This window comes from Pithys albifrons, chromosome 5 (genome assembly GCF_047495875.1).
Source record: "Pithys albifrons albifrons isolate INPA30051 chromosome 5, PitAlb_v1, whole genome shotgun sequence".
Lineage (NCBI taxonomy): Eukaryota > Metazoa > Chordata > Aves > Passeriformes > Thamnophilidae > Pithys > Pithys albifrons.
In genome coordinates, this window is record NC_092462.1 from 68,572,138 (window position 1) to 68,599,873 (window position 27,736).

The 27,736-nt window shown below is 41.9% G+C and overlaps 1 protein-coding gene across 2 annotated transcripts in view; it reads left to right on the forward strand.

The window, feature by feature from the left end:
* Positions 1-14,069, forward strand: part of FAM53A (family with sequence similarity 53 member A) — a 70,548-nt gene extending 56,479 nt beyond the window's left edge. For both annotated transcript variants that reach the window (XM_071555243.1, XM_071555244.1), the window contains exon 5: positions 12,882-14,069. In XM_071555243.1, the coding sequence (XP_071411344.1) occupies positions 12,882-13,208 (327 nt within the window). In that variant the 3' untranslated portion in view covers positions 13,209-14,069. The remainder of the gene's footprint in view (positions 1-12,881) is intronic.
* Positions 14,070-27,736: the final 13,667 nt, after the last annotated feature.

Below are 27,736 nucleotides of genomic sequence, written 5' to 3' on the forward strand. Positions count from 1 at the left end.
TTTACTCTTAAACATACATGGCAATAACTCCTGAATTTATTGCGACAGTTACTGTATATGTTGGCTTTTGTCCATGTGCTTTATGTGGCCATAAAGTACTGCAGACTGATTTTTCTCTTTTGAACAGCTTTTATTGAACTCTCAGTTGAGGCAAGACTGCCCTTTGAAAGGTGTCCTCTCAAAGCAGCACAGACTTGGAGGGGGTTTTTTCCCTCTGAGAGGGTCAGACCACTTGGTGCATCAGCTGGGAGCAGGTCCTGAGCTTTGGCAGATGGGGTTCAGTGTCTCCTGCCGGTGTGTGTGGAGGTGCTTCTCACCAGGAGCAGATTTGAGCTTCCTGGCTCTGATCCTGGGAATAGCCTGACTCTGTACCATGATGCCAAGGAGCCCCTCCATCTACCTGGCAGTTTGTTCTACTTGCTGTTAGAAGTGCTGTTCCCTGTTTTCTCCACCAAAAGAAGTGGTGAAGTGGAATTGTCCCAAGGGCTGCTGGATGGGAAGAACTGTTATATTTCCTTCACACTCTGAAATTATTATTGCGTAATGCCAGTATCAAATCAATGTCATGTTAATCAATAATAATGTCTTGAAAGCTTCAAAGCCCTCAGGACTCTGTTAGAACATGTTATAATGGCTGTATGTTTGTCTGTTGTGCATTTGCAGAATTTAGTTTTGACCTCTCTGCTACATGCTGGGATTTATTTTGGGGTTTTTTGCTGCATGCAGTCTACTTCCCAGCACTGCTTAACTTGGGCTGCAGGGCCTAGTAAACTAGCTTGCAACCCTTATTGCTGCTGCCCTTTGCAATGAGTAGGAACTCCACAAGCTCATATTTTGGATGAGTTTCCTGCCTTGCTCTGAAGAAAAATGTCTTAATCTGACACAGTTAGCAGTAAAGCTTTTGAATATTTGTGCTACTATTTTGGGTAAAAAGGAAACTTCTGTGAGCCAGAAGGATAAGATGAATATATTGCTGCTATCAAGTGCATTTCTGAGAACTTAATCAGCATGCAAGTATCCAAAGCCTTGCTTCTCTTGGAGTTCAAGGAACTGGCAACCCCTCCACTCAGTCCCTCTTGTCACGCTGCAGAGGCCACCAGCATTGTGTCACATACTAAAAGCAGAATATTAATGTAAGCTTGAAGAGGTAATTTGAGGTTTGGGGGAGCTTTTGAGTGGGTGGCAGCTGCAGCTTGAAACTCCTCATCTCTGAGGCAAGGTGCCTGCAGCAGCTGCTTCTGATTTGTGTCTCCCCCTCTAACAGCAGCCTGGCCTGGCAGAATGTACTGGTGACAAAATATCTATGGGTTTAATGAGGGTGAAACTTGGCAACTGTGGACCAGAAAAGCACTGCCAGGAGTGTGAACACTTTTCAGATGGCCTCATGCAGTTAATGATCACTTGTTTCTTTCCTGATAGTAACCTCCTTTGTGTGAAACACACTGCCCCTCGTGTTAAAAAAATCTGCTCAGTTCAGTGAAGGCAACATACAGTGTTACATCAGCCCAAGACTGTCCTTAGTCAGCAGGTTTGATTTCCAGAGCATGATTAGGAGGATTGCTGCACAATATTCTATGTGATGCTAACTTGTGCTACAGTTTAAGCTCCATAAATTCTTTTAAGTGGGCAAGGAAGAGGGAACTGGGTAAAAGTATGCTCTTGCCTAAGCAAGGCAACAAAGTAGAAAAACAGATGGTGCTAAAAATAGTGTATTACTAAGGTCTAAATATGGCTCTCTGATTCCCTCCCCTCTTATAAATAATGCAGCTATAAATCCTGCTAGGTATCAATAAGTATTGAATTAACTCCAAACTGCTGAGTGTTACAGAACCTTTTGGCAGCTTTCCAAGCTTGGTGTTGCCCTTCATTCACAGGATCAACATTTAATTCCTTAACAGGGGAAACCTGAAGAATTCATCCTCTTTGAATGGAAACATAGATGCAGGGAGCTTGAATGAGTAGCTACAGGCAAAGGCATCCCATTGCAATGGAAGGGGAGCTGTGCTTGATGAGTTCCTGCTAGGTCACAGTCAGGATGAATCTCCTCCTTTCTTTACTGCAACGCATGAAGAATCAAAGGCTCCTTTTTTAACTATTGTTGCCATGGAGGGCATCCATTTAAAGTTCAAATTCCAGGAGGCTTGGGAAGAAGGAAAGGAGATGGGAGTAGGCTGGGCTGGGAGATGATAGGCAAGCATCAAAAGTGAGCTGAAGACAAGCCAGCACTTTGTCCTGTGACAGGACAGACCAGGCTGGGGGTACTTAGTTTTGAATGGACGCCTGGAAGTTTTTTGGACTAGTGAATGAAATGCTGCTGAGGTAGCAGCACAGGCAGCATCTGGTGCTTTGCTTTCTCTGCTTCACAGAGCGGGTCACAATGTGAAGTCAGGCCCAAAAGGGCATTTAATGAAGTGAGCCCTTGTGCTGGAGGTTCCCTGTGCTCTGACAGCCATGAGGAGAGTGAAGGAAAGGAAATCTCATTAAGGATGGAGGTCCCTCCCCTCTCTTTTGTAAATGGATTCTGTAACAAATGTCTTGCAGATACCCAGAGCTTTCCAGGGCTGTTCAGCACTGTTGCTTTGCCATACCTGAAGTTGACTTTGTATGTCTACAGTCCTTTCTGTAAGCAACGTGTTAAGAAGAGGAGGATGCAGCTTAATATCTGCTGCAGAGTTGCTTTTCCTTTCTGGCAAGTTCCTGTATGTACAATAAGTATTCATTGCTGAAAGAGCTAATGAGTACCAGACCAGCTGCATTTGACATTATGAGAAAAGAAAGGGGCCATCTATGGACTCACAAGCCAGATTTCAGCCAGCTGTGGATATTTTCTATTTTAATTATTACTTATCCTGTCAGAAAATTGGATTATGCTTAAATTATTGGTGATGTTGTTTGCAATACACTACAATACTGAGTTAAGAGCTATGGTTTGGTGTTATATATAGGGTACTTATGGTTAATGTGCCTAAGCTGCACCAGAGGGTTTAAAGAGAGGTGAGAGCACTTTTCTCAGGTTTTACCATCTGGGTTTTGGCAGGTGGCAGGGGATTAAGTTATTTTTTTTCTCTTGCTCTAAATTGCAAGAGATGGTGGCTAGCAGAAGTGTTGAGTAGTGTTTCATCATTGATATGGGAACTTTTTCCAGGTTTTTTGCAAAAAAATAAAATCCCAATGTATTCATTAAAATTTATTAGAAAAATGAGCTATACCTCTTTGAATTTAACTGAGGGTAATTTGGGAGAAGGTGCTTTAAATATTTGGCATTCTTGTAATCACATGCTAATCAAATTAATAGATTAATGCATCTTTATGAAACCTGAATGCAAGGACTCAACTCAAACCCTTGCTTTTTGACAGTCATTTTCTGACTGGATGCATCATCTTCTAAAGGAGACCTAAACCAAATTGGTTCACTAAAGGCTTTTTTCTCTGCAGAGAGGTTTATTAAAATCACTTCGAAAAGTCTTAAGTTTATTGTCATTTTGTCTTATGTTAGTCTTGCATTGCATTCATCAGTTGCTGCTGCATGTGCTGGTGCATAGATGTGATAAAAGCAGAATAGATGCCTCAAGCCTGTGGAAAAAAAACGAATTCAAACTTCTCTGCATCACTCAGTGATGTCAGTTTTTTGCATTAGAATAGGAAATACTTGTTTACATGCTTTTTCAAGTATAAACAAACTGAAATGTCTTTTTTTAAGTTGCTGTTAGATGCAGCTTTTGGTTGAGTCCAGTTAAGGAGCAGATATTTTCTGCATAAGTGATCTGGGAAGTGATGGTTCAGTGTTAAGGTGAGCTGCTGATAACCAAATATCTCATCCGTTCCTATAGTTGAAAGTACTTTATATGGTGCCATAAGTATTACCAGAAATGGAATTTAAATAAATGAGACTTCTGACACGTTTTCGTATTTCAGTTTTCATTATTGTAATAACTATGTGACTAAAACTCAAACGGCTTTTATGGTATGCTGGGAAGCTGCAAGCTGGGGTAGCATAAACAAATTGATTTAAAACAAAGTGTGTGCAATAGTTGAATATACAGCTTTTTAAATGTTGCAACTTTTTCAGGCAAACTCTGATTTTATTATAAAATAGAGGAAAAAACTGAGGCCAAATAGTGAGAAGTTGAGCTCAGTTTTAGTGTTACCTGAATTTATTTTAATAATTTGATTGTTAAGTCTGCCTTACAGAAGAGTTGGGTATGCTTCTCTTCTGACTTCGTATGATGTATTTTAATACATGTATTGTTTTTCAGTGCAACTGTAGGATTAAAAACCACTTATATGGTTTTCTGACAAAAAACCCCATACTGAGCATCAACTGCTGATGCATTGTCAGCTTTGGTATTTGAACTGCTAAACCAACTTGTCTGAATTGTATTTATCAAACAGAAAGTTTAGCACAAGTTGACTTTGTATTAAAAATATGTAGCAGCCTTGACACTTGATGTCAGGAACATCTGTTGAGCCACATAATGTCAGTGACATTCAAAATGATCCAAAATCAGATACCAAGCTAGAAAAATGCAGTACATGCACCGTTCGCCTTCAATCTCCAGTACTAGTTCTGTTCTTTCTAACCAAATGTGTTGTGTTGAGCTTGTCCCTGGAAATAATTAGTGGTGAGGAGGGTCCACCTACAGTTTAAACTAATGCTTCTGGAAAAATTTACTATTAAATTGTGGGGTTTGCGTTGAGTTGAGCAAAAGATTTATAACAGCACTTGTATGTTGCCTCTGTGTGTGCACTTCTGTAACAATATCTTAAAGCTTTGTTTTGGACAAGCATTTCTGTAGTGGAAAATTGGTCTGAAGAAGGGGAGAACTGTTCCCAAGCTGATGAGGTTGTTGTGTTTCCCTTTCTCTCCCATCCCCCTTCGCTGGCAGAAGTGAACTTTATGGCCCAATTACAGAATCTCTTAAAATGCTGGTTATGATGGAGTTCCAGCATAACCCAATAATATAGGTGAGGCTGACATCTGTCAGTAACTAATGAGGGCAGCCTTAGAATCAGGATTTGGGGTTTACTTCTCTTAATTTCTCCTGAATTCAACCCATCATATGAATGTAATATTGGCCCTGAGGATTAAAAAAAAAAGAATTTGAAGAGAAGTTGGTACATGGATGTGCTCTGTAACAATCTGCATTTGTGATTCAGTTGTGCAAGTAATTGTTTGCAGCTCATAGCAAAGCCATGAAGGAATAAGACCTTGGCTAAACTGCTCAGGAATAGAAGTTCTCTATAAAAATAGATGACACATAAATGGCAGGAAATGAAGCCAATATGGTCATGTTTTGAAGCCACAAGGGTCAAATCCTGTCCTGTGTTACTCTGGTGCATAATCAGTCAACTTAAACCTTGTTACTTGAGAACAGAGTTTGGCAGGGTAAAGCAAACTTTGAAATATCACTGATTTGAGGGAGTTTTGTGGATACACAGCTACAGCTTTTTCTCCCCTTGTTTAAATGTATCTAGTTATCAATCGAGAAACCCAGTAAAACTCCTGGGGTTGGAGGTAACATTTTTGTTTGTTATTTCAGAGCTGATTGTTAATTTCTGTCTGAAGAATAATACATCAGAAGGCTTTGACTACCCAGGGTGGTCTTTGTTTTTGGATCCTGAATGCTGAACACTGGGAGATGGTACTGCAAGTACTGCAAGCAATCAGAGTCTTGTTAAGCAGTTTTGTTGTACTGCTCCTTTTGAGCATATGTTTATGTGCAGGGATGTGTGTGTAGCTTATGCTAATGACATGTGCGTGCTTTATTTCCCAGTTTAAAATGCCAAAAACTAGATACATCTTTCATCTCTATGAATTAGATACTGTTTAAATTAAGTCTTTATGAAAATAATTGCATCATATTACTAATGAAGATGGTAATATGCATTTTAGGTTGTTTTTTGCTTTCAGAGCCTGTGTTCCTTTCATGAAAGGAAAGGTAGTAGTTCTTGAATCGGAAGAGAGGGAACAACTCTGGCAAAACATGAATTGCTTCTGTTGGGAGAGAGCATGTGCTTACATTGTTTCCCTCTGTGTCCTTCTACTACAAAACCAGATGTGTTTATCATCCCTGTATGCACACAAATGGTGCAGCTGTTTGTTCATCACACCATTGCTCATTAGTGCTGTTGGCTGATTGGATTTGCCAGACTGAGGCCCAGTTCCACATTGTCCAGCCCTTCAGAGTCTCTCCATGAGGTGAATAAATTCACTATCTGTATTAGAGATGTGTTTAGGGTCAAGTCAGAAAATATCTCTGTGAAGGTGTGCAAAGGCAGGTTTTTTCCCCTCAAGGCAGAGGAATTTTTTTGGTCCTGCAGAGACCCCAAACTGCAGCTGCTGCAGGAGCAAGAACAGAGCAAGAGCCATCTTCCAGGCTGCTCTCTTAGTGCCCTTCTGAGTCCTTTTTTCTGTGGTGCTTCTTTCCCTTTGAGGAAACCTCTGTTTTAATTAATCAGTGCATTTCAGATGAACGCTGCTGTTATCTCGTTATTGTCTTGTTTGGCCTAATCCTCTGTCTCCCTGGCCCAAGCCTTGCACTGTATTATGCAGCTGAACAAAGCAATGTCACCATCTTCCACTTCGACACTGTATTGATTATCAGCCCCTTCAGGAAAGGAAAATCCACTGTGAGCCTCCTCTGTTAGTTAATGGTGTAATTCATAGCATCTGTGGGTATTTGTGCTTGCTGGACTTGAAGAATAGCTGAAACCTTTTACTGCTTAATTACATGCAGGTGAAATAGGTAGGCCTGATGTTTGTAAAATGTAATTCCACATTCTTACAATAAAAGCTTGCATGATTTATACTTAAACAGGGAAGGTAAAGGGTTGCAGTTCACAAATCCAGAAAATCTAAGAGGCCAACATCTTAATTCAAATTCCATATTGTAAATTTTTAAAAATACAGTTTAATGTTGGTCTGGGTTTTATATAAGGAGAAAATTGCTATGTATGTTCACCCTCTTCATATTAGTATTGGTGTTGAATCATAGTCTTGACTGCATTACATTAAGTACTGTGTTAACTCATGTAGGTTCCCATTTGTCTTTGAAAGCAAACTAAAGTTAACCCTTGTGATGAATCATCCTGGACTTTTAGAAACTGCTAAACCTGAGATTCTTGCACTAAACTGTCCCTATCAAAATTTATTTTTAAAGGAATACATACAAAATGACAGTAGGGGTTTGGCTGCTTAATCTCAGTTCAAACACTTTTAGACTGACAAACTTTTCTTTAGTCTTTCCTTTGTTTCTTATGTTACTTGATGTTGGAACTTCACTGAGTGCATGTGAAGCACATGAGGAGTTGAGCTAATAGTTCTGAGGGAGCTGTGGATTGTCTCAGTTGTTTAGATGATCTTTGCAAACCACTAAAAGGCAAAGATTATATTTAGTTTGGGTAATTTAATATCATGTATGGAGTGCCTATCAGGAATAATTTTTGTGTCTGAGTTTTGGGGCAAGGAGGAAACAGGCATTCAGGTTGAGTTTAATCCATAGTGGTTGTAATCCTTGATCTATTTGGGATCTGCCACACCTCAGAATTTGGCACATGATTGTTTGGAATGTAGTGTGAGAGCAGTGATGTTAATTGGCTCCTACAAGTTTCCTGGCTAAATGAGTAGGCTGCTTTACAGGTCAGAGGACTGTGGTGCTTGAGTTCCTGAAGTGTCCCAGTGCAGGTGACTGTGTGTGTGGGCTGCAGTGCTGCTCAGTCAGAGCACTGGACCCCAAATCCCCCTCCAAGTCTTTGTGCATCTTTTTCTCACTTGTAGACTTTTAACTATTCCAGTGGTTTCAGCACACAATGAACAGCCTCATAATCTTGCATATCTGAGTATAATTAGAAAATTTCAGCGTTTCACTTAAATATTTCTATTTCATTAAGTTACAGTATTTTTTTTTCAACTAATAGCACTAAATCATAGAATTGATTGGGTTGAAAAAGACCTCCGAGATCATCAAGTCCAACCCTTGGTCCAACTCCAGTCCCTTTACCAGATCATGGCACTCAGTGCCACGGCCAATCTCAGTTAAAAACACCCAGGGATGGGGAATCCACCCCCTCTCTGGGCGCCCCATTCCAATGCCTGATTAAAAAAACAAATGAAATCACAGGTTCTTGCAGCTTATGTACAAAACTTATAAGGATACTGTGGCACAATTTAGAATATAAGCATAAATATCTAGGCCAATAAATAGATCAACTTTCATGGTAGACTACACCAGAAAACTGCATGCTTAAATCTAGAACAGTCTGGCTAGTGGAAGATGAAAGCCTGTTACATCATTATGTTGTTTAGCATCTAATGTGAAATGAGTTGATGTCACTTTCCTTCCTTTCCTGGGCACCTACATCTAAAAAATTAAAATAATCTTTGAAGATACAGCAGAGACAAAGCACAGAACAACTTTCATTTCAAGTCATAGCCATATTGCTGTGTGTCAGCTTGTATTGATTTTTAACTGGGTCTTTGGCATTGCAAATAGGATTTACCTTATTTGACTACAAGAACTGCAGCAGTAATTCTTCCTCTGGGGGAAGGAATGATTATAGCTCAGAGTCTAATTACGTGGCAGAATGCTAGAGGTTGTTTGCTCCCTCTCATTCATATCCAGTATTCTGTATTTTTTCTTCTTCCTAGCTATAGATGATGAAATAAATATTGCACTTTAAATATATAACAGAACATCTCAAATTTCCAGGAAAATGAGGGTTAACTGCAGAGCTACAAAAAGTGAATAACATATTTGCTTTCCAAATGTTTTTCATCACAGATTCGATTTTGCCCATGAAGGTGCCATGAATTTTCTAGGGATTTGATTGCTTTCATGTGATACGTAAATAGTAATGGTCTTGTTCAGTACTTTTTAAAGTCAGTGCAAGAAAAATATTTACTTCTTTTGATTTACTTCAAATGCATAGCTGAAAACTCTGCAATGGTTTTTGACCTGAAGTATTTCCTTAAGCACTTGAATTAAAAAAACTTTATGTATTTCTATGTCTTTTAATTTCTCATTTAAACAGGGAGAAATTCTTTCCTACTTAACTTTAGTTTTTAACTTTTAGGGCATTAGTAAGCCTCAAGCATATAACATTATGGAAAACACCATATTGTTTTCCTCCTGCTGGCACTCCTTTGTGCCCATGAAGCAGTATATTTCTTCTTAACCTTCTCTCTCAAGACACTTGCAGTTATCTGGGAACACTGAAGTGTTCACAAAATTCTCAGGAAAGTCAGAGTCAAATGTCAAGAGATTTACTCTACAGAAAGATTAGTGATTTGTTACATCAACACAGCATTTTTCTTACGGTTTTTCACTTTATGCATAGTAGAAGATGCAGGGATTAGGGACTGTGATGGGATATTTTTTAATCTGTACAACCAGCTGACATGTCTAATCATTTACAGTACGTACTGTACATATCTCCAACCTGAGTTGTCACAGGTGAAGATAGTGATGCTAATAATTAGATGCATGAAGTGGAAATGCAGTTTACAGGGAGGGACTCTCTTCACATCTGCTGGTGGATGTAATGTCAGTCAGGGGAGGATTTGTTCAAGGGCAGTTCTCAGTGTGATTGTGAGTTGCTTAGCACCAGTCTTTTGTGGCAGTTCTTACAATTTGAAGTCCTTCCTTAAGCCTCTGTCTTAGTACCTTCATTGAATGAAGTCTCCTCAAATAATGAATTTATACCATGGTTGGACTTGGTTGCTGAGACTCAACTGTGACCTCTTTGGGGATGGGTTTGTGCCCAAGACATGAACACATCGTGCTGTTTGTGGTGCTTCCAATCTGAGGCTTAACTGAGTTACCATCAGTAATGGCATTTGGTTTTGAGCCAGTCTGACTAATCTGTAGAAAACATAAGGAAGTGAAGTAAGGACTGTGAAGCCCTCAAAGGGAGAAGTGCAGCCCATGGAACTCGCTCATCTCTGTCAACTGGCCGGATACAGGGAAGCAAGAGAAAATGCCACATGTTGCTCCATGCTTGGGCTCTGCCACTGTGGTATTTTATTCTTGGGTTGGATGCTGATACTCCACAAAATTCCAGGATGTCCTCATCATGAGGAGCACTGCCCCATCCACATCTTTTCATACTCCTGACCGTGAGACCTAAGAGTGAAGAAACCCCGTGTACCAGTGTATCTTAAAAAAAACTTCTGTGTTGTGCTGTCATAGACTAAAGTCTCAGGATGGGACAGAAAGCAAGCAGTAGGGTGGGCTCAGGGCTCCTGGTGGTTTCAGGCTTCTTCTGCTCCTCACTGTGTGCAGCTGCTGCAGCTGCACCTCCTGAGAGCAGCTGTACCTTCCACCCCCTCTCAAAGCTGAGGGGTGGACCTGTAGTATGATGGGGGCATGGGGGAAAAGCATGAGAACTGCTGCTCCCATTATACACTGGGTTTTCATGCACATAAATGTCTTATTTTCCCCCTTGATTACTGTAGCAAATGCTCTAGTTTTGTTAGTAAAACAAAAACAACCTTTTTATTGCTTCTTATATTTGGAAAGTGATGTATTACGGATTTCTGAACTGAGGGTTTAGTAGAGGACAGACATTAGCTTCCTTTCAGGCCGCTCTGGGCCTTTCTTGTTTGCTTTGTATGGCAAGGGTCTAGAGAGATTTCTTTTATTTCCTTCCCCACCATTGTTTTTGGTACAAAGTTGGGGTTTTTTTCTTAATATTCAGACATTTTATTGCCTCACTTCTTTAAAAACTCTGAGGTTCTTTTTTCTTTTTCTTTTTGCCATCACACAAAAGAATACTTTTAGCTGATTGAGTTCTATCCATTGCCAACTGTGGACTCTTTTGTCTTGCCAGTCCAGCATCCTTTATAAAATGAGGACCATTGAGCAAGTACTCGCAGGCTCCCCACTGAGCACAATTGTGCTTGAAAGGTGTGGTACTGTACCAGTGTAACATGGAAAGCTGCAGCTCAGAGGGCCTGAATGCATTGCAATTTCTACCTTTTGCTTTGTGAAAGAAGCAGGATTGTGCTGCGAGATAATAAATCCACCTATTTTTAGTTTGGTGAGGTTGTGACAAGTGGGGGAACAAAGAGCCAGTTGAATGCACTTGCTGTTGTGTTGAAACCGGCTAAAAGTTCCCATTCAAGTGGTTTCAGCACAGTACAGCTAACAGGCAATTTTCCATTTATGTACACAAACCTTCTAGAAAGACAGCTGTGTGGTTGGATTAATTTCTAGCAGTAAATTGAATAAAAGATATTTTGAAGGGGGACTCGGGAATTCCTTTCTGAACCATTGAAAGCAGAACTTTCAAAGCTTTTCTTTATTTGGTCCCTTTCCTTCCCGGTGCCTACTATAAGATTTAAAGAACTGAAAATATTGTCCCCTATATGGAGCTACACAACAGGGTGTGTTCTTTTTCAAAGCAATGAGATAGACTTAAATGTTAAAATATATTTTAATCCTTTTACTTTAAAAATATACTGTTTTGGTTTTAAGTAAATATGAGAGAAATTCATACCTCTTAGTCATAAAAGGAATTCAGATGTTGTTAAATGTGTGTACTCAATCAAGTTATAAGTGAATTATACAGAAGTGTTTTGAAAATAGGAATATTATACTCAAACTTCATCATAGTGAGGTTTCCTCTCTTTTATCCAATTGTAAACAGGCAATTTCCTTTGAATTTGTGAAGTTTTGTTTAAAAACTACCCAAAGATACTGGTAAGGTGCTTAAGTGGTGCTGATGTGTGTTGAAGTGGGAACATTACCCAGGGCTCTGGAAGAGCATCTGGAATACAGTGTACTTGGAATGTTGTAATGTTCCTATTTCAAATAAACAAATATAAAATACTTAAGAAATGACAGACTGGGGGAGGAAGCTGGAAATGGGTGTGAAAGTTGGTCCTTTCCCCTGTGGATCTACTTGTAATACAATGACTGCCATGTGTGAGACTGGAGTCACTTAACCAATAAGATACTGAAAATTAATATAAAATTATTCTCCTGTCTCATACCAGCTATGAGAGAAGTTCTGACTATTTCATCTTCCTCTCACCATGTGCTTGCATGAGGCAGAATTTAGAAGTTTCTCACTTGTTCAAATCTAAGTTCTGCTTCCTGTATTATTTCTGTTTTTAATTAAATACAGCTTCTGGATTCTACTTAAGGATACCTTACATAAGGAACTTGGCATTTTATTCCTTTGGGTGGGACAGAGGTAGCACATTTACTGAGGGTTTCTTTTCTTTATTTTTTCCTTTGTCTAGATAAAGGCGAGTGCCCCTCTGGTTTTTAATATACTTTGAATTTAAACAGGATTGCTGCAATTCCTGAGCTGTTGTTCTACCAGTACCCAACTGCAAACCAAACTAAGCTGACTCTGGAGCAAGATGCTCCCAGTAGCAGCTTGGGCTCCTTCTGTTCAGAGTTCACCTAAATGTGCCAGTTGCTTTGCTGCCTCTCACTGAGGTGACGCCTAAAGGCTCATTGTCTGCACGAGAAATTAATTGTTGACCAGGCTGCAGTGCAGCTGTCTGACCTAAATGCTGATGTTACCAAATGCTCTGCTCTGGATTTGCCAGAAACATAATACAGTGAACTGGATTGGGTGTCTGTACTTCCTCATGTAATTGACCAAAGTTAGGTTTTTGGATCTTTCTGCATAAACAAAGGGACTGTTCTCACAAAGGGGATTCTACATAGGCAAAATGTCTGTGCAAAACCAGACTCTGCAGTAAGTAAATACTGTTCTTCCTTTTTCTTCATGGTTCTCGTTTCCAGGATTACTTTAAACACGTGACACTGAGTGCATAGTCTCAAACCATTCAAGAATTTAAGGAATTTATTCTGCTCCTCCTCTACAGTCATGGTCAATATATTAATGAGTTTTCTTTTTTATTGCAGACTTTAAAAAATTCCAAAAGTCTTTGCTCTCTTGACTATGAAGATGATGATGATGACACACAAATGAAGACAATTGTGTCATCCCCATGTGACTCAAATGATCTTATGAACATCATCACTCCCGGCTCCAGCCCAATGAAAGAACAGCAGCTGGATGAAGTCAGGCATCATGGGTCATGCCAAGGAAGCTTCAAAACAAGGGAGTATAAGAAAGCAGACACAGTGTGTGAAAGCGACGAGGACACGAGTGATTGTGAGAGCACCGAAGAAGGAATCTTTCCTCTAGACTGTGGGGACCTGGACCTAGAGCAGATTGAAAACAACTGAGACTCCAAGTTGTGTGCTAGAATCAGAATTGTTCTAAATTAAAGTGATAGAGGATTACCTTTGCCATGCATAATCCATGTCCCTGAATCTCTGTATTGCCTATCTTGGGCCTGTGTTAGAAGAAATGTTTCAGGTGGGGGAAAAACGTGAACCATTGTTACCTGTTTAGTCTATTGGTCAATACGTGGATGACAACAAAAAAAGTAGGAGGTTAAATGTTATTTTGAACATTAAGGAATAATTTTGATTAAAAATTTCCTAACAGATATTTTGCATTTTTATGGCTTTTACAGTTCTGGAGAAAAAGCGTCTCTATTTTGAAATGAATTTTCAGAAGGGCATTCTATAAAACTAAATCTGTCTACAGTGATTCTGGTGCGGGTCTATGTTGCTTTTGTTAAAGAGCTTAATGTGAAAAGTGAATTGCATAATTAAATTGGTAATAAAACTTCTGAGAGAACTCTTAAATATCTGGTTGACAATTGGTCCAAAATACTTAACTGCCATCTTTGACAGTGTCTGGTTAAAAAAACAACTTCATGTACAAATGTTCTTTTCATACATTCAGGACTTTTTGATCCAAATATGGTAGTGACCTTAAAGGTTAACATTTTCCATTATTTTACTACTTGAATTGTTTTCTAGCCTGAAGCAATGCTAATTTAGGTGGGCTAAAACTTGCAAGTAGCTGCCCACCTACTTGGTCATTATGTTTTCTGTGGTTCAAAAGAATGTACAACAAGAGCACTTGAACTTTTAGACAGGGACTTTGTAATGATCAATTCCCCAGGAGGTGATCCCTTCAGCAATACTAGAAGGAAAATAGTCCTTGAATTAAATAAAATGACATTTTGCTTTGCACTTGTGTCTGCTCATGACTTTTACTAGTGGAAAATGCGTAGTCTGTGACAGATTCTATAATGTGGTACTTGGGTATGGAATTGGGTGGAGTGAAAGGGCAGATGTCTGGTCATCTGAAACAAAAGTGACATCAGGTTTGTCCAGAATGTTGGAGAACAACTCATGCTGGATCCCAAAAGTGTCTGTGATTACATACACTGGAATCATCTCAAATGTAATACTGCAGTCACTGGAGACTATTGCAACACATACTTATTTTGTTAGTTCAGCTGCAATAAGGAATTTCCTCAAAAAGGTGGAAATTGGTCTTGAAATGTTTTAAATTGGATAGAAAAGGGGAAGTTTAAATTATGGTGTTGAAGTGCATCATGTTAGTGTGCTTAAATGAGCCAACTCCTACTGTAACTTGTGCCATAAAACCAAAATACAGCGACATGGAATGAGATTTAAAATGAGAAAAAATACTTTGAGGCATATGCCAAAGGCTGTGGTAACAGGATCCAGCTGTGTGGTTATGGTCAGCCTTTAATTACTGAACCAGTGTACATAACTTGGGACCTATACAAAATTTTAAAAATCAGGATAGTCAGTAAGATGCTCTAAACTTTTTTCTTACTTGTATAACTCCTACTGCATATGCAACTGCGAGTGGCAATGATGTGTGATACTGATACTGGTATATGTGTGCAGTAAGGTGCAAGAACACTGCAGAGACTTGTTGGGTTCTTGATGTGTTACTGAATGTTGTGTGGGAGAAGTGAAGCTGCTCACTGTTGACAAAAATCATTCTCCTTCTTCTATAACGAGTAAATAAAGGAGTTGCTGTTGGAGCAAAAATTCAGCAGCTCCTGTTAACAGTGTCTCACCCCACAGTTACTTGCTCTGGGGTAGCACAGAGCCTACAGGTAGTGGCATATACATCTATACAGCTGTTTGGAATAACTTTATGTGACAAAGGATCAGCATTCTTGGCACTTCCCCAAGAAGCAGCAAGTGAGGTACAGCCAGTTCCCCTTGTGGGGTACACGGGAAATGTGCAATAGTGTGATGATCAGACACTGGGTAATGGAACAACCCAGCTCTCTCCTGGACTGCAATTACTGATTGCAGAACTACTTTGTGTATTCTTAATTGAGCAATAGAGGTAAGTAAAATTGAATCAGCTTTAATGCAGGATTGTAGCAAAGGCCAATATTACAACTGGGATCACTTAAAAGCTAATTTACCTATTTGAAAGCACTAGTTAAAAGTGTAATGGCACGGAATGAAAAAGCTAATGTGGCAATCCATTTAGCTCTTCCTCCCCCAAGGAGGACAGGCTTCTGGAAGAAGTAAAGAAACTACCTCAGAGGACATGAATAGCAAGAGGTTGAGATATGCAGTGTCAGTGAAAAAATAACAAGAGCCGAAGCTATAAATAAGAAGAGGGTGATAAAACAAAGACAAGAGTAGACAACAAGATAATATTTGTTCTAGCTCTGAAGAATGGCCTGGCTGTGGTCTCAGTGAATTGACCTCTCAACCCTCAAAGGTGAGGTTCTACACTTACCTCTAGTAGGTGTGCTGTTTCAGTCAACACAAAGCCACATTCCTACCCAGATCCTTAGGATAGGAAAGGGTTTCCCAAGGGAAAATACAGATGCATTTGCTTATGGTAACACAGGACTCAGTCTCCTGCTCAGTCAGCTGTTAAAACTCTAAATAGCCCTTTCATGGAAACAAACAAAAAGGAGCAGGTTTGGATACTGAAGAACGAGTTTCATGACAGTAGGAAGTAATAATTATCTAGTTTAGGCTCACATTAGTTGATGACAGGAAAATAAGCAGTTGAGCAGCTGTGCAGTGACACTGGAAATGAAGAAATCTGCTGGAAGGAATCTGTGCACTTTGTCTGCAGATGCCAATGTAATCCCCCATGAGAACCAATGGCAAAAGGAATTGTTAGTCAAACCTTTCAGATGGAGTTTTGCATTCCCCCCAGGATCTGAAGTCCTTCTCTAAAAGAAAACAACACATGATGAGTTTGGTACCTTTGCAGTTACAGGATGGTGTAGTGTCTTTTAGACAAATACAGAAGGTGGTTTGCAAGAAGGGAAAGCGTGGTTTCAGAGATTAGATTGTATTTGGAATTGGGCTGAGTGAGGCTGTAAACAGCTCTTGCTCTGGGAGTGGTTTCCTTCCATCTTGCACCCAGTGTCAGAACGGAAGACCGTGTTACATGGGGCTGAGGGAGTTGCTCCGGGTCACTAATCTTTCATTTTTATTACAACCTGGATAACAAAGTAATATGCACGTTAAATCTGCAGTCAACAGGAAGCTGGAGAGATGTGAAAGATAAGATAGCATTAGAATTCAAAATAGTCTTGGCAACTTGCAGAAATGGTTGCAGCAGGGAGGAGATGGTGGGGAAAGACAAGATCCTTTTTAACATGGCACTAAATTTAGGTAGGGTAAAACAACTGCACAAATTCAGAGTCATGCTAACTAGTGAGCACTGTTTGAGATAAAGGATGTGGCAGCTTGTCCTGCTGGTGGTAGAAAAGCTTTAGACTGGGCTGGTAATGCTTTTGATGGGACTCAAGATAACCCTGTGCTTCACAGGAGCACCGGTAAGTAAGGAACCTGAGACACTGTACAGGACAGGAGAGCGCAATGGGCAGTGGAATGACTATACCTTGAAAATGTGGGGAAAGGCACTTGTGAAAATGGACTGGAAGAACTGAGCTTGACCAATGTGCTGGATGGGCTTAAATTGTAGCTAGAACGTGTGGTAGTTTCTTCTAAGGCCAAATATAAAAAAATAAGGATGAGTCACTGAACAGATGTGTGGGGAGCTGGTAGTAGCTGTTGGACAAACGGAGATCTGTTAAGAGCAAGCATCTGTCAGATGCAGTAGCTGCGTTTCAGCTTTCTTTGAGGCAGGGGAAAAGGCTGGTTGACTTTCCAGTCCTTTCCTGTCCCATTTTCCTCTGGATCTGTGCAGCTTGCATCTCCAAGCAAACATAAAAGTTTTGAGGTAAATAACTGCTGGAGGAAGAGAAGCTGAGAAGGTGGCAAGAGCACTCTGGAGCAGAGAGGTAGGAGCTTCCAGTGCGTGGTTCAGCTGTGTTCTGTAGATCCTGCTCAGAGCTGACATTGTCAGAATATAGGCCCTATGGTGTAAGTTTGGCTTAAATCATCTCTCAGAAAAACATAAATACATATTTGTCTGTATCCAGGTCCATTCTGGGGTGAGTGGTGCTTAGTGAATTTACTTTTTGTTTCAGATCACAGGTAGAGATGCCACTCATCTCTTGGTGTAAAGCTGGCCTGTGCAGTACTTCTGAAAACACACAGGTTTGTTGGAAAGCACTCAGTGGTAGTTGGCAGATGCCAGAATATTTTTTTTCTCAATCTGTTCACTTTGTTTATTTTGCAAACTACACATTGTTTGTTTTTAAAAGTACTGGAGTGTAGATCTGTGTGCTTGCACAGTGGGCTCTCACAGCAGGGCTCATCCTCTCGTTAGGAATCATCCAGTGCTGCTCAGCAGATAACCTGGCTTGTTTCCTTTGAGGTCTTGTCATTAAAAGAGGTGAGACAGCCGTACTGGTGACACATGTTGCGTGTGCTCATCCTGCCAAGGACCTGGTCCAGTAGCTGCAGGCTGCCACTTCCACCACACCTCTGTACCTTTTCATCAGCACTGAAAAAAAAGAGATGAGCAAAATAGTTGGGATCCAGGGCCCTGCGGCTGTGGCTGCTTGTCCTTGGACCCCTTGGTGGAGCAAAAATGCAGTTTCACTGGAGCGTTGCTGCCATATGCGGAGCAGCCCATTCTGGTGTGTTTTCAAAGTGAATTTTGACATCAGTTGTTTTGGAGTTTGTGTGTAATTAACATCATCCAAGTTACTGCTTCCACCACCATCTGGTCACAATAGTCACTGGCATGCTGAAATGCTGGCTATTTACTAAGGGAAAATGAGGCTGCTTTCACTATCTGCAGCTTCTTGGACCCATCAGCAGTACTGCTTTTATGAGGTTTTGCTATTGTAAAGTGCTTTTGAGATCTATGCTATGAGTGCTTAGAGCCCAGGACATACAGCATGAACTCTGTGGAAAAGTTTAAAACTTCCTTAGAGCTGCATTTAACTTCTTAAGCTCTTTAAAACCCACACCATCAGGTAAGCTTGTTTGATGAGAGCAGTGATGTGAATTGGAAGTGAGGGCTATTCTGTTGAGTACTCAAAACTTGTGTCCCACTTTCCAAACCAGACTTGGCTGAACTCCTCCCTGCAGTGAAGAGTGAGGACGTATTCCCAGAGCACTCAGCTATGGACTGGGGTGATGTTCAGCTGACTTTTTTCTTCTTTGCTCTTGTTTTGTCTTACGGCCACTCTGCATCAGGTTGGGGTTTGAGATGCTGTCTTAACAGGTTTCTGGAAGTGTCAGGCCTGTGGCTCATGACCAGGTAGCTACAGATAGGGAAAGATCAGTGCTGTAGCCTTGCTCATGATGTGTGCAGTAGCAGTGGGATTGCTCCTCAAAATACAGGGCTGTCACATCTCGAGGTAGTGGATATCCCTCAAAATTCATTCTCATGCAATTCTCAGGCAGAAGAGGGAGGTTTTGGAAAAGAGGGACAGAGGATGGCCCTGTACTGTGTGCAGCTTTTGATTTTTTTGCAGCTAATGAGGTTTCACTCCAGCATTCAACAACCTAATTTTGCTGCATGACCCTGTGTGATCCTCCCAGCAGATCTTCTCGTGCACTGAATGAGAGGTGTTCCCATGGAAGATGGAGCATGTCCTTACATGAATGGAGAATCTTGCATAATGCAGAAAGGTGCATGAGAGTGAGCTGTGAGTCTGCAGGCAGCCTTGTATCTGCTGTTTGCTAATTCTGAGGGATTTTGCAATTTTTCATCTCCCTCTAGAACACAGTTCTCAAAGTCTTATGTGATGTAAATCCTCCACTGAAAGAAGATAAGAAAGTATACTAATTGTCCAGATTTGGTCATCAGCATTGTCATGACTTTAAGACCTTTTTAAGTCCTCTGAAGAGTGGCTGAGGGAGCTGGGGATGTTTAGCCTGGAGAAAAAGAGTCTGAAGGGAGACCTTATCACTCTCTACAGCTACCTGAGAGGAGACTGTAGCCAGGTGGGGGGCAGCCTCTTCACCCAGGCAATTAGAGACAGGATGAGAGGATGCAACATCCCCTTTGAGGCTTAGTTTTTACATTAGGAAGTAATTCTTCACAGAAAGGGTGACGAGACTTTGGAATGGACTGCCCAGGAAGGTGGTGGAGTCACCGTCCCTGGAGATGTTTAAGGAAAGACTGGATGTGGCACCATGGGGATGTTGGGCCACAGACTGGAGTTGATGATCTCAGGGGTCTTTTCCAGCCTAATTGATTCTGTGGTAGTATGGATCCACCAGAGGGGAAATGAGATACATGTTTTACAGCTATTTTCATAGCTTTTTACTTACTGAGAAAGCCATGCCCATGCCTAGGGGCCATAGCATTTACTCTGGAATTAAGTCTGGCTATTACAAGATGGTCTAGTTCTGGTTTTCCACTCTGACTTTATAACATCCTTAATGTCTCCCCATCCCCATCATTCTGTCCTGTCTTCCATACTGCTTCGTTACATTAATCATCCTCTCTCAGTTTGGAATATCACATCCAGAGCTGGTTTGTTGGAAGGATTTGGGTGGTGTGGAGCTACCTGGGCATTAGCAGGAAGCTGGGACAGCAGGTGTTTGCCCAGCCTGTATGAAATGTTTAGAGTTGAGATGCTGAAATTTCAAGTCTTAAGTAAGAGTTTACAAAACTGGAGTGGTTTTCCAGATCTTAAAGAGAGGTCAAAATTGAATGAAATTTTATAGAAATCACAAATGATGATTTGTGACACTAGTTTTGTGATGACTGAACCAACCTAAAGCAAATACCTGACATGGAAGAACTTTTGTCTGAACATGTTTAAGTCATTGGAAAAAAGCCTAAAATCAGGATCTTGTAGTGGAAAGTGTTGAGTGACCTGATCTTGGAGCTCTTCTCCATCATATAAGGCAAGGGGAGTGTGTGTGACTGGTCTGTCTGATGTGATTGTTCTGCTTTCAAATGTCATTATATTGGAGTCTGCCTATGCAAATGAGAAAATGATGACAGAAACAAAGAGGGAAAACCCACAGAAATCAACAGAAATAGCAAAATTTGAATAGGGAAAAAAATCTAGTAATTTAAACCATTATTTGAACCAAAAGGCTTGTGGACAATGTTCAAACTGTAGCAAATGCAAGTTGTTCTGCCCCATATATTTTTGGTCTGAAACACACACTCCTTCCAAAGGATGGCATTTCTATAAGTCAGCCTAAGTCAGGGCTAGTGGGAATGGCTGGGATAGTCTTTAGGCAACAATGTCTTTGAGTTCTTGCCAAGACAAGTTTCCTAAAACTATTGCCCTTGAGGAAAATAATGTGAAATTAGGCCATAGGCAGGAAAGCACTGGGACTGTAAGACTTATTTGTGCATACACAAAGCTGTCTAGACCTTGAACTCCTGAAGACGTGTGCTTCTTGCACAGTGAGAGCTCCTCTGAATGGTAGCAGTGACTCCAGAGGCTCTCAGACAGGAAAAGAGCAACTTCTAAATGCATTTTTTCCCTAATTTGTCTAGTGCTGCATTTTCACAGTCTGGTATTCGGAATTACACCTGCTCCTAAATCCACTTGCAAATGGTAAGATCCAACCTCATTTCCACACCCTTCTTTCAACTTCCCTCACACTGAGGATTCTGTCCCAATGGACATGTTTTCATTCTTTCACTGGGGGTTTGTACACCCAAACAAACAATTGCTGGTGAGGGGCTGAGCTGGAAGCACCTCAGGTGCCACTGCGGCATCCCCAGCGCAGGAGATGCCCAAGAAACGCTTCAATACGCAAGTGGAGTGAGACAGACATGGGAACAAAAGGGTGATAGAATCCATTTTGTCAGTGGCCGGTGGTTTGGCTGCAGGGTCCCCCCATGGACAGTTATGCAAATGGAGGGGGGGCGTGGGAAGGCAGCTGGACCACAGGGCTTTGCAATGTGGGCTTGCTCCTTAGCCTGGCTGTTGTGTGTGCCCACAGTGCTCTGGGATGGGGTTTGCCACTTGCTTGCTCAAACTTTACCTTTGGCCCCATGAGGCATCCACAAAAACTCTGAGTTGTTTCAGGGAGGAATGCTGGATCCCCAAAGTTGGTGCAATGGTCTTTCTAAAGCAGGCTGGGTGACTCTCCTGACCATGGCCCTGGGCCTCCCTCCCACCCTCATCTCTTCAGTGCAATGAGGAAAGTTTTGTCTGAAACTGGGCACGGAGGTATGGAAAACAGTGATGTTTTAACAAACACTCAGGCTCTGCCACAGTGAGTTGGCTGGTCCCACTTTTTACCCCCATTTAAATCCCTCTGACCTTGTGCTGGGGTTCCTGGAGGGGAATGTACCCACCTCTCCTCATTGTCCTGGTGTCAGATTTGTTCTTCAATGCAGTGGAAAGCTCCAGGTTTTCCCCTTGTTTGGGAGAGAGCTGAGTGGGTCACAATGCAATTGATGCTGGCTGGCTTCAGCTCAGCTCCTGTGGGGAATGTGGGGATTCCAGCGTGGGGGCAGCTGCATCCCACTGCTGGGCTAGGAAATGGAGTCTCAGGCATGGAGATACATGCTGGGGAGCAGGGGCTGGGTGGCCCCAGCCAGGGAGTGGGGTATCCCCAGACATAAGGCTGGATGGGATGGGACTTCAGCCTGCATGTTTGTCCTGGCTCTGTGGTATCCTTGCTTAGGAGCTGTGGCCTGGAGTCCTACAGCACCACTGGGACAGGGGTGGATGGCCTTAGGCTGGGCTGAAACAGCATTGAGATGCCTCATAGACCTTCTATGAAGGGCATCTGCCCCTTCCCTCCTTCCTGCATGTTCTCAGAGCTTTCTCAGCCACAGAGGCTCCAAGGCAGGAGGGCAAGCAGGAGTGACCACTGGGATACAAAAGGGCAGGAAGGAGCATGGGGTGCTGTAGTAGGAGACTGCAAGAGGAATGCAACACTGTGCTGTGTGTTGGCATGGGCACCTGCAACAGCAACACCTACAACCCAGCAAACTGTGTACCTTCTTGTACACTATGGGGTCTGTGCTCAAGTCCTGTGCTTGATGGAATAATTGGGACTATACCTTAAAACAGATGAGAGAGCCTGAAGTGGAGCTGAGGGGTGGACTCAAGGTCTCCCTTTAACCTCATCTACTGGTCCCTGGCCCTGTTGTGGGCTTGTTGGCTCCTTCTGAATTGTGTTTCTCATCCCTTTCTGAAAACATATCGGTGTCTGGGAGCACTCCTCTTTGAAGCCAATGGCAAGAACTCTCCTGATCTGCACACTGTGGGTGGATGTGCTACACTGGCACTTCTTACCTTGTCATTGCACGTGTGTGGTTGCGAAACACATGGATCCCATAAAAGCTGTTCCTGGAAAGCACTCCTTGTGCTGACATCAAAACCCCCACCATGGTGTGGTGGGTATGCAGGGGTGAAACACAGCCAGGACACGAGCAAGACACATGGATACAGGGAATTCAGCACCCTTCCTTTGGGCAGAGGTGGGAGCAAGGTTGGAAAAATACAACTGGCAATTCCTCTGGCTGAAGGCCGAGCACCGTTTCAGTTGGTGAAATCCACCCCTGCAAACTTTGAACTGCAATTAGTTGTGTAAATTGTTGAGCTCTTGAATGTTGAACTGCATTGCTTGTAGAGGGGGAGTCAGGAGGGACTCACAGGCAGTGGGGATTCACACTGGGCTGGGGCAAAGCTGCACATCATGCTGAGATGCTGGGGAAGAAAGGTTGTCTTAGATGAACAGGTCGGTATATGGGTTTCCAATGACAAAGGAAAACAGTGGATCATGGATAAAAAGAATGGAAAAGTACTATCTTTTTAAGACATTGAACCAGGTTTGAGCAGTGCAACCCACAGAGAAATTTACTGCACTTGGCAGCAGTATTGGCTGTGCGTAACAAGACTTTCAGGTGTGTAGTGAACCTTATTCTCCCACAGGCTTCCTAAATAGTAACTTGATGCGTCTTTCAGGTCCTCTCTTTGCCCTGCTGGGGAGAAACCAAATGAAGCAGTGGCAAAGAATGAAGTAAAATCTCACCATCACCTGCAGAGAGGTGGTGTTTCCCCCAGAAAGGCACTTTTTCTCTTGTCAGGTGTTTAAAACCTGACTCATTCTCCATGTCTCACTCTCTCACCAGAAAGTCAGTGCTTCTATCAATGTTAATCCTTGCAAATAGTTCTTACTGTCTAATTTTAATGCCTTTTGAAAGTAGTCCATCTGAAAACACAACTGATTCCTATGGAGATAGTGCAAACTACTGGGAAAATAAAATGTCTTTACTGTGTGGTAGATTGTTGAATATTTTTAGTAAAATTTATTTAGAATCACAATTAGTTCCTTTTTTAGCCTCTCCTTTGTAAGTGAAATGGAAGGTCTGATTAGTGGAGAAATCCAGCATTTCCCTAATGAGGTTAAGCGATTAGATGAAGGAAATTCATGACCATAGTATGTCCTAGCCCAGAAGCTGCATACAGCAGCCTGCACTTTCTAGGCTGGGACAATTTAGCCTCTTGGCCATATTTTTTTAATTTGCAGTAGGGATAGAAATATGCTTATTTTACCGACAACAGGACTGTTAGGATGATTCTGGAATGTGGATGGCAAGGCAAGACTTCCAGCAAAAAGTGGTACTTTCCTGATTGCCCCTATTTAGACACTACAATGCCAATGCATAAAATTTTCTTTACTTTCTTGTGCACTCTGGGGTCTGTGCTCAAGTTCTGTGCTTGATTTAATAATTGGGATTATACCTTAAAAACAATGAGAGAGCCTGTGGCGGAGCTGGGGATGGATTCAAGGATGCTCTCATTTCCCTCCTGGGTTGCTCCTTTTCTGAGTGCTGCTGGAGAGCTGGGCCTCAGGACTTTTAACATCAGGCACGTTCTCTCACCTGGTTTTCCCAGCAGGACCCATCCCGCTTGCAGCCACTTTAACACAACACTCCTCCAATGGATTTAATGCACTGTTTTGTAGCCTGGTTATTTTTTTTTTAATTTTCCCGCTCAGGCTGGAGGCTGACAAGGTCTGTCTACTTTATGCTCAGCCTCAGCTGGGCGCAGGTTTCAGTTGGAGCAGTTTAACGAGCAGTCAGCACTGGCCTCATTGTGCTGCTTTGTTTTTGTGGGTCTCTGCACCTTTGAAGCGAGCTCCAATTAGAAGAGTGGGGGAGAAGAGGGGGAAAAGAAAGGAAGTAAATAGAGGCAAAATGATTCAGCTTTCAGCAAATGTACAGCCTGTTTATCAGACAGATGGAGCCACATAGTGGATGGCTTTGCTGCAGCCTGGCCCCCGAGCAGGTGGGTATTTTGGAAAGGACGAGCGGTTTGCCCCGATAATGCGCGGCCGCACGGGCTTACACCGGACATATGTTGATTACAACTTGCCTCAGCTCCTGCTGTTGCAGGAATCAGAACGTGTTCACTCCTCCCCACTGTCTTTAAAAAGATACTGCTGGAATAAAAACAAAAAGTTACAGACACTTGTTGCATTGGAGAGAGAAGGACAAATGAGGGCTCAGAACCACCCGGCACAGTTTCACTTAAGTACTAATTGCCAAGTGCCTTTCATTAAGAAACCATCGTGGTTGTCCCTGCAGCATTTTGAACATATATGCAGATGGGCAGATGGCCCTTTGCTGTAGTACAGGCAGACGCATCTAGTGTTACAGATGGATTATTATGTTGATTCATCAGTAAAAGAAAAACTTATCTCACAATAGAGTGCTCGTTTTGAGCATGGTTTCTTCTCAAGCTTATGTTTCTCCTCAGTATTGCCAGCTTTTACTGCTTGAAACATAATTTTCAATCAGCAAGGCTAGTGTTTCCCCTTCTGTGCTGCATAAAAGGAAAAGAAAAAAGTTTAAGAGCCTGTCTAAGAGTAAAGCAGTCCTCTGGAAAACCTAGAAGGTGTTGTATAACTTCAACTGCTGCTGGGCAGGGAGAGTACCCTTCCTAAGTGGTATCAGCTCTTCATCTTTCTAACTTGTAATGAACTGTGGTCATTTCTGGGTCAAGTCCTCCATCATCAGCATGAACAGAAACTTCATGTTGTCCTCCTGGAAGAGGAATCCATTTAAAGCTGAAGGTAACTTGCCCAGAAAAGGATGTTTTAGCCTCAAGCACCAGCATAGCTATGGGATTGGCAGATATTGGTCGAAATGCATATTCTGCTGTTATGGTGGGGATGAACATGGAGCTTCCACAATGAATATGGAGAAGATGTAAAAACTGCATGGTATCTCACCCAGCTATTTTAAATGATACCTTGTTCAATGTCAGGGTAGAGGCAACGTGAGGCTTGCCCTGCCCCAGCTCCAAGAGGAAAAAGACAAAGAGATGGGTGGTTGGATTATGTCAGACTATGGCTTTCCTTGGGCTGCTGCCAAAACAATGTTCTGACTACTCCTACGACTATCATCCTGCATATTTTGTCACAGTCTTGTCAAAGGTAGTTCTTTTCCTGAGGACATCCTTCATGGGAAACTGGAGCACTGGAGTCTCTCATGGAGCACAGCCTCTCATGTCACTTGCCACCAGCTACATTGCAGGTGTGACAATATAACTCTTGTTTCACCCTGCTTCCAAAAAAAACCCCAAACCACAAGAAACCCTCATTTTTTGCTTGACCCTGATATCTTGATGCTGAATTATTTTATCCATTAGAGAAACTCTTTTCCTGCTCCTTATCTACTCAGCCTTTGTAACTTGGTGTTGTCACCCTGAGCAGAGCTCTACCAGACGTTTGGACAAGAGAAAAGCAAACAAAAGATGAACTCAGAGATATGAAATCTGGAGCTACACCTGCTGAAAACAAGGTTATTCTAAAACTGGCTGTCATTGCACACTTCAATGATGAAGCAGCAGCAAAAATTGCTCCACAGCTGAGATATGTGTCCCTACAGTTGTGCTAACCTCCAGTAGTCCTCTGTTCTGAGATCACACTTTTTCTTTTCTCTTCATGAGGTGTGGACTAACACACTCACCTCGCTTGGGAGGTCTTGGAAGTTAAAAATACTCTGAGCAATGGCATTTCTTCAAATAAAGAGGTGAGTTGTGTGCCAAATGCTGAAAATTAACCTCAAGAGATGGTTTATGGCCATTTGTTACTAGGGCAGATGTGCCTTCCACCGAGGCTTGATGCAGGATTTCAGGTTTCCACATGGTCTAGACAGTCATTGGACATATGAGTATCTAGTTCACAGCTTGCCTCAGTGATACCTGCTCAAGGTTGGTGTCCAAACAGTCCCCCCACAGTTACCTGCATGTGGGGCTTGGTGGTGCTCTGTAAGGGTAGGAGCTCTTGGGCTCTCCAACATGTGATGAAAGCCTGCAGATAAGGGAGATCTCCAATAAGTAAGCAAAGGACTTATCTGGGTTGCAGAACAGACAACCGTGGAACAAAGCAGAATTTAGGACAGAAATATATGTAAAATACCTGGAAAAATGGTTGCATAACATGAAGAAATATTGCACAACACAGGGTAAGTCATGTAGTCCTAAAACCAGAAAACGACCTTTTGGTTTTAGTTTCTGAATGACATCAGCTGAGATTATGCAACAGTTGACCTGTCTATAAAACAGGGGAGTTGATATTTACCTACATCCCCACAATGCGAGTTGTCATTTAATATTTGCAAGGCAGTTGGAGGACTTTGGATAGAGTGACTTTGCAGGCACAGAGATATGCCTTACAGTCTTGCCACCAACACATCAGGAAGTGCCTTCACGTGTCTGTGCACAACCACACATGTCCACTAACAGCTTTCCTAAAGGAATGTTGTGGTTTCAAATGTGCATTAAATACAGTTTATTGTTAATTAGTTGACCTTACCCTAAATGCCTTATTCCTGGAGACTCTGTTGTTGACGTATATGGATGTATTTGTCATATTCAAAGAAGGAAATGTTTTTTTACTGGACATATGAAGCCAGGCTAGATGCCTGCTGTGGATCTTCCTGGCCTTGGTTTCATTGAATCCATCATCCTATCAGAGCATGAAAATATTTCTGCTTAAATGCACCAGCTATGCCTAACAACATGAACTTCAGTGGTCCTCACCTCCTCCAGCTGCCTGATGCTGCCAGTGCCAGGTTATTTCCTAAGCTCTGTGGGAGGCTGTAAAAGGGAGTGACTGTCAGCACAGGAAGCTATAGGGGGCAAAATTTGGTAGAAGGTCTCTGATTTTTCAAAGAGCCCCTAGGTTCTAGGGAAAAATCAGGCTGCCTATTTTCCCTGCCTAACTGGGATTTCAACTAAACTTCAAATATAATTGTCAAGGAAAAGCTGGTGTCTTTGTTATCTGAGGCAGAGCCCTTGAGACTTCTCACGTCTGTATTTTGCTGAAAGGCAGTATCTTCCCATATGGCTCAGGAAAACAAGTCAGTCAAAGCAAAGACTGAAAGAATCATAGGATAGCAGTGGTAACATCTTCTGCAGAGTTTATAGTGACCTCATTGCTTTGCACTGTGGTTTAGTTGACTGTTTTGAAAAAGATAGAGTGAATAAACCAGGGGAAAACGGGCAGCCCATCAATTTGAGGAAAAAGGAAAG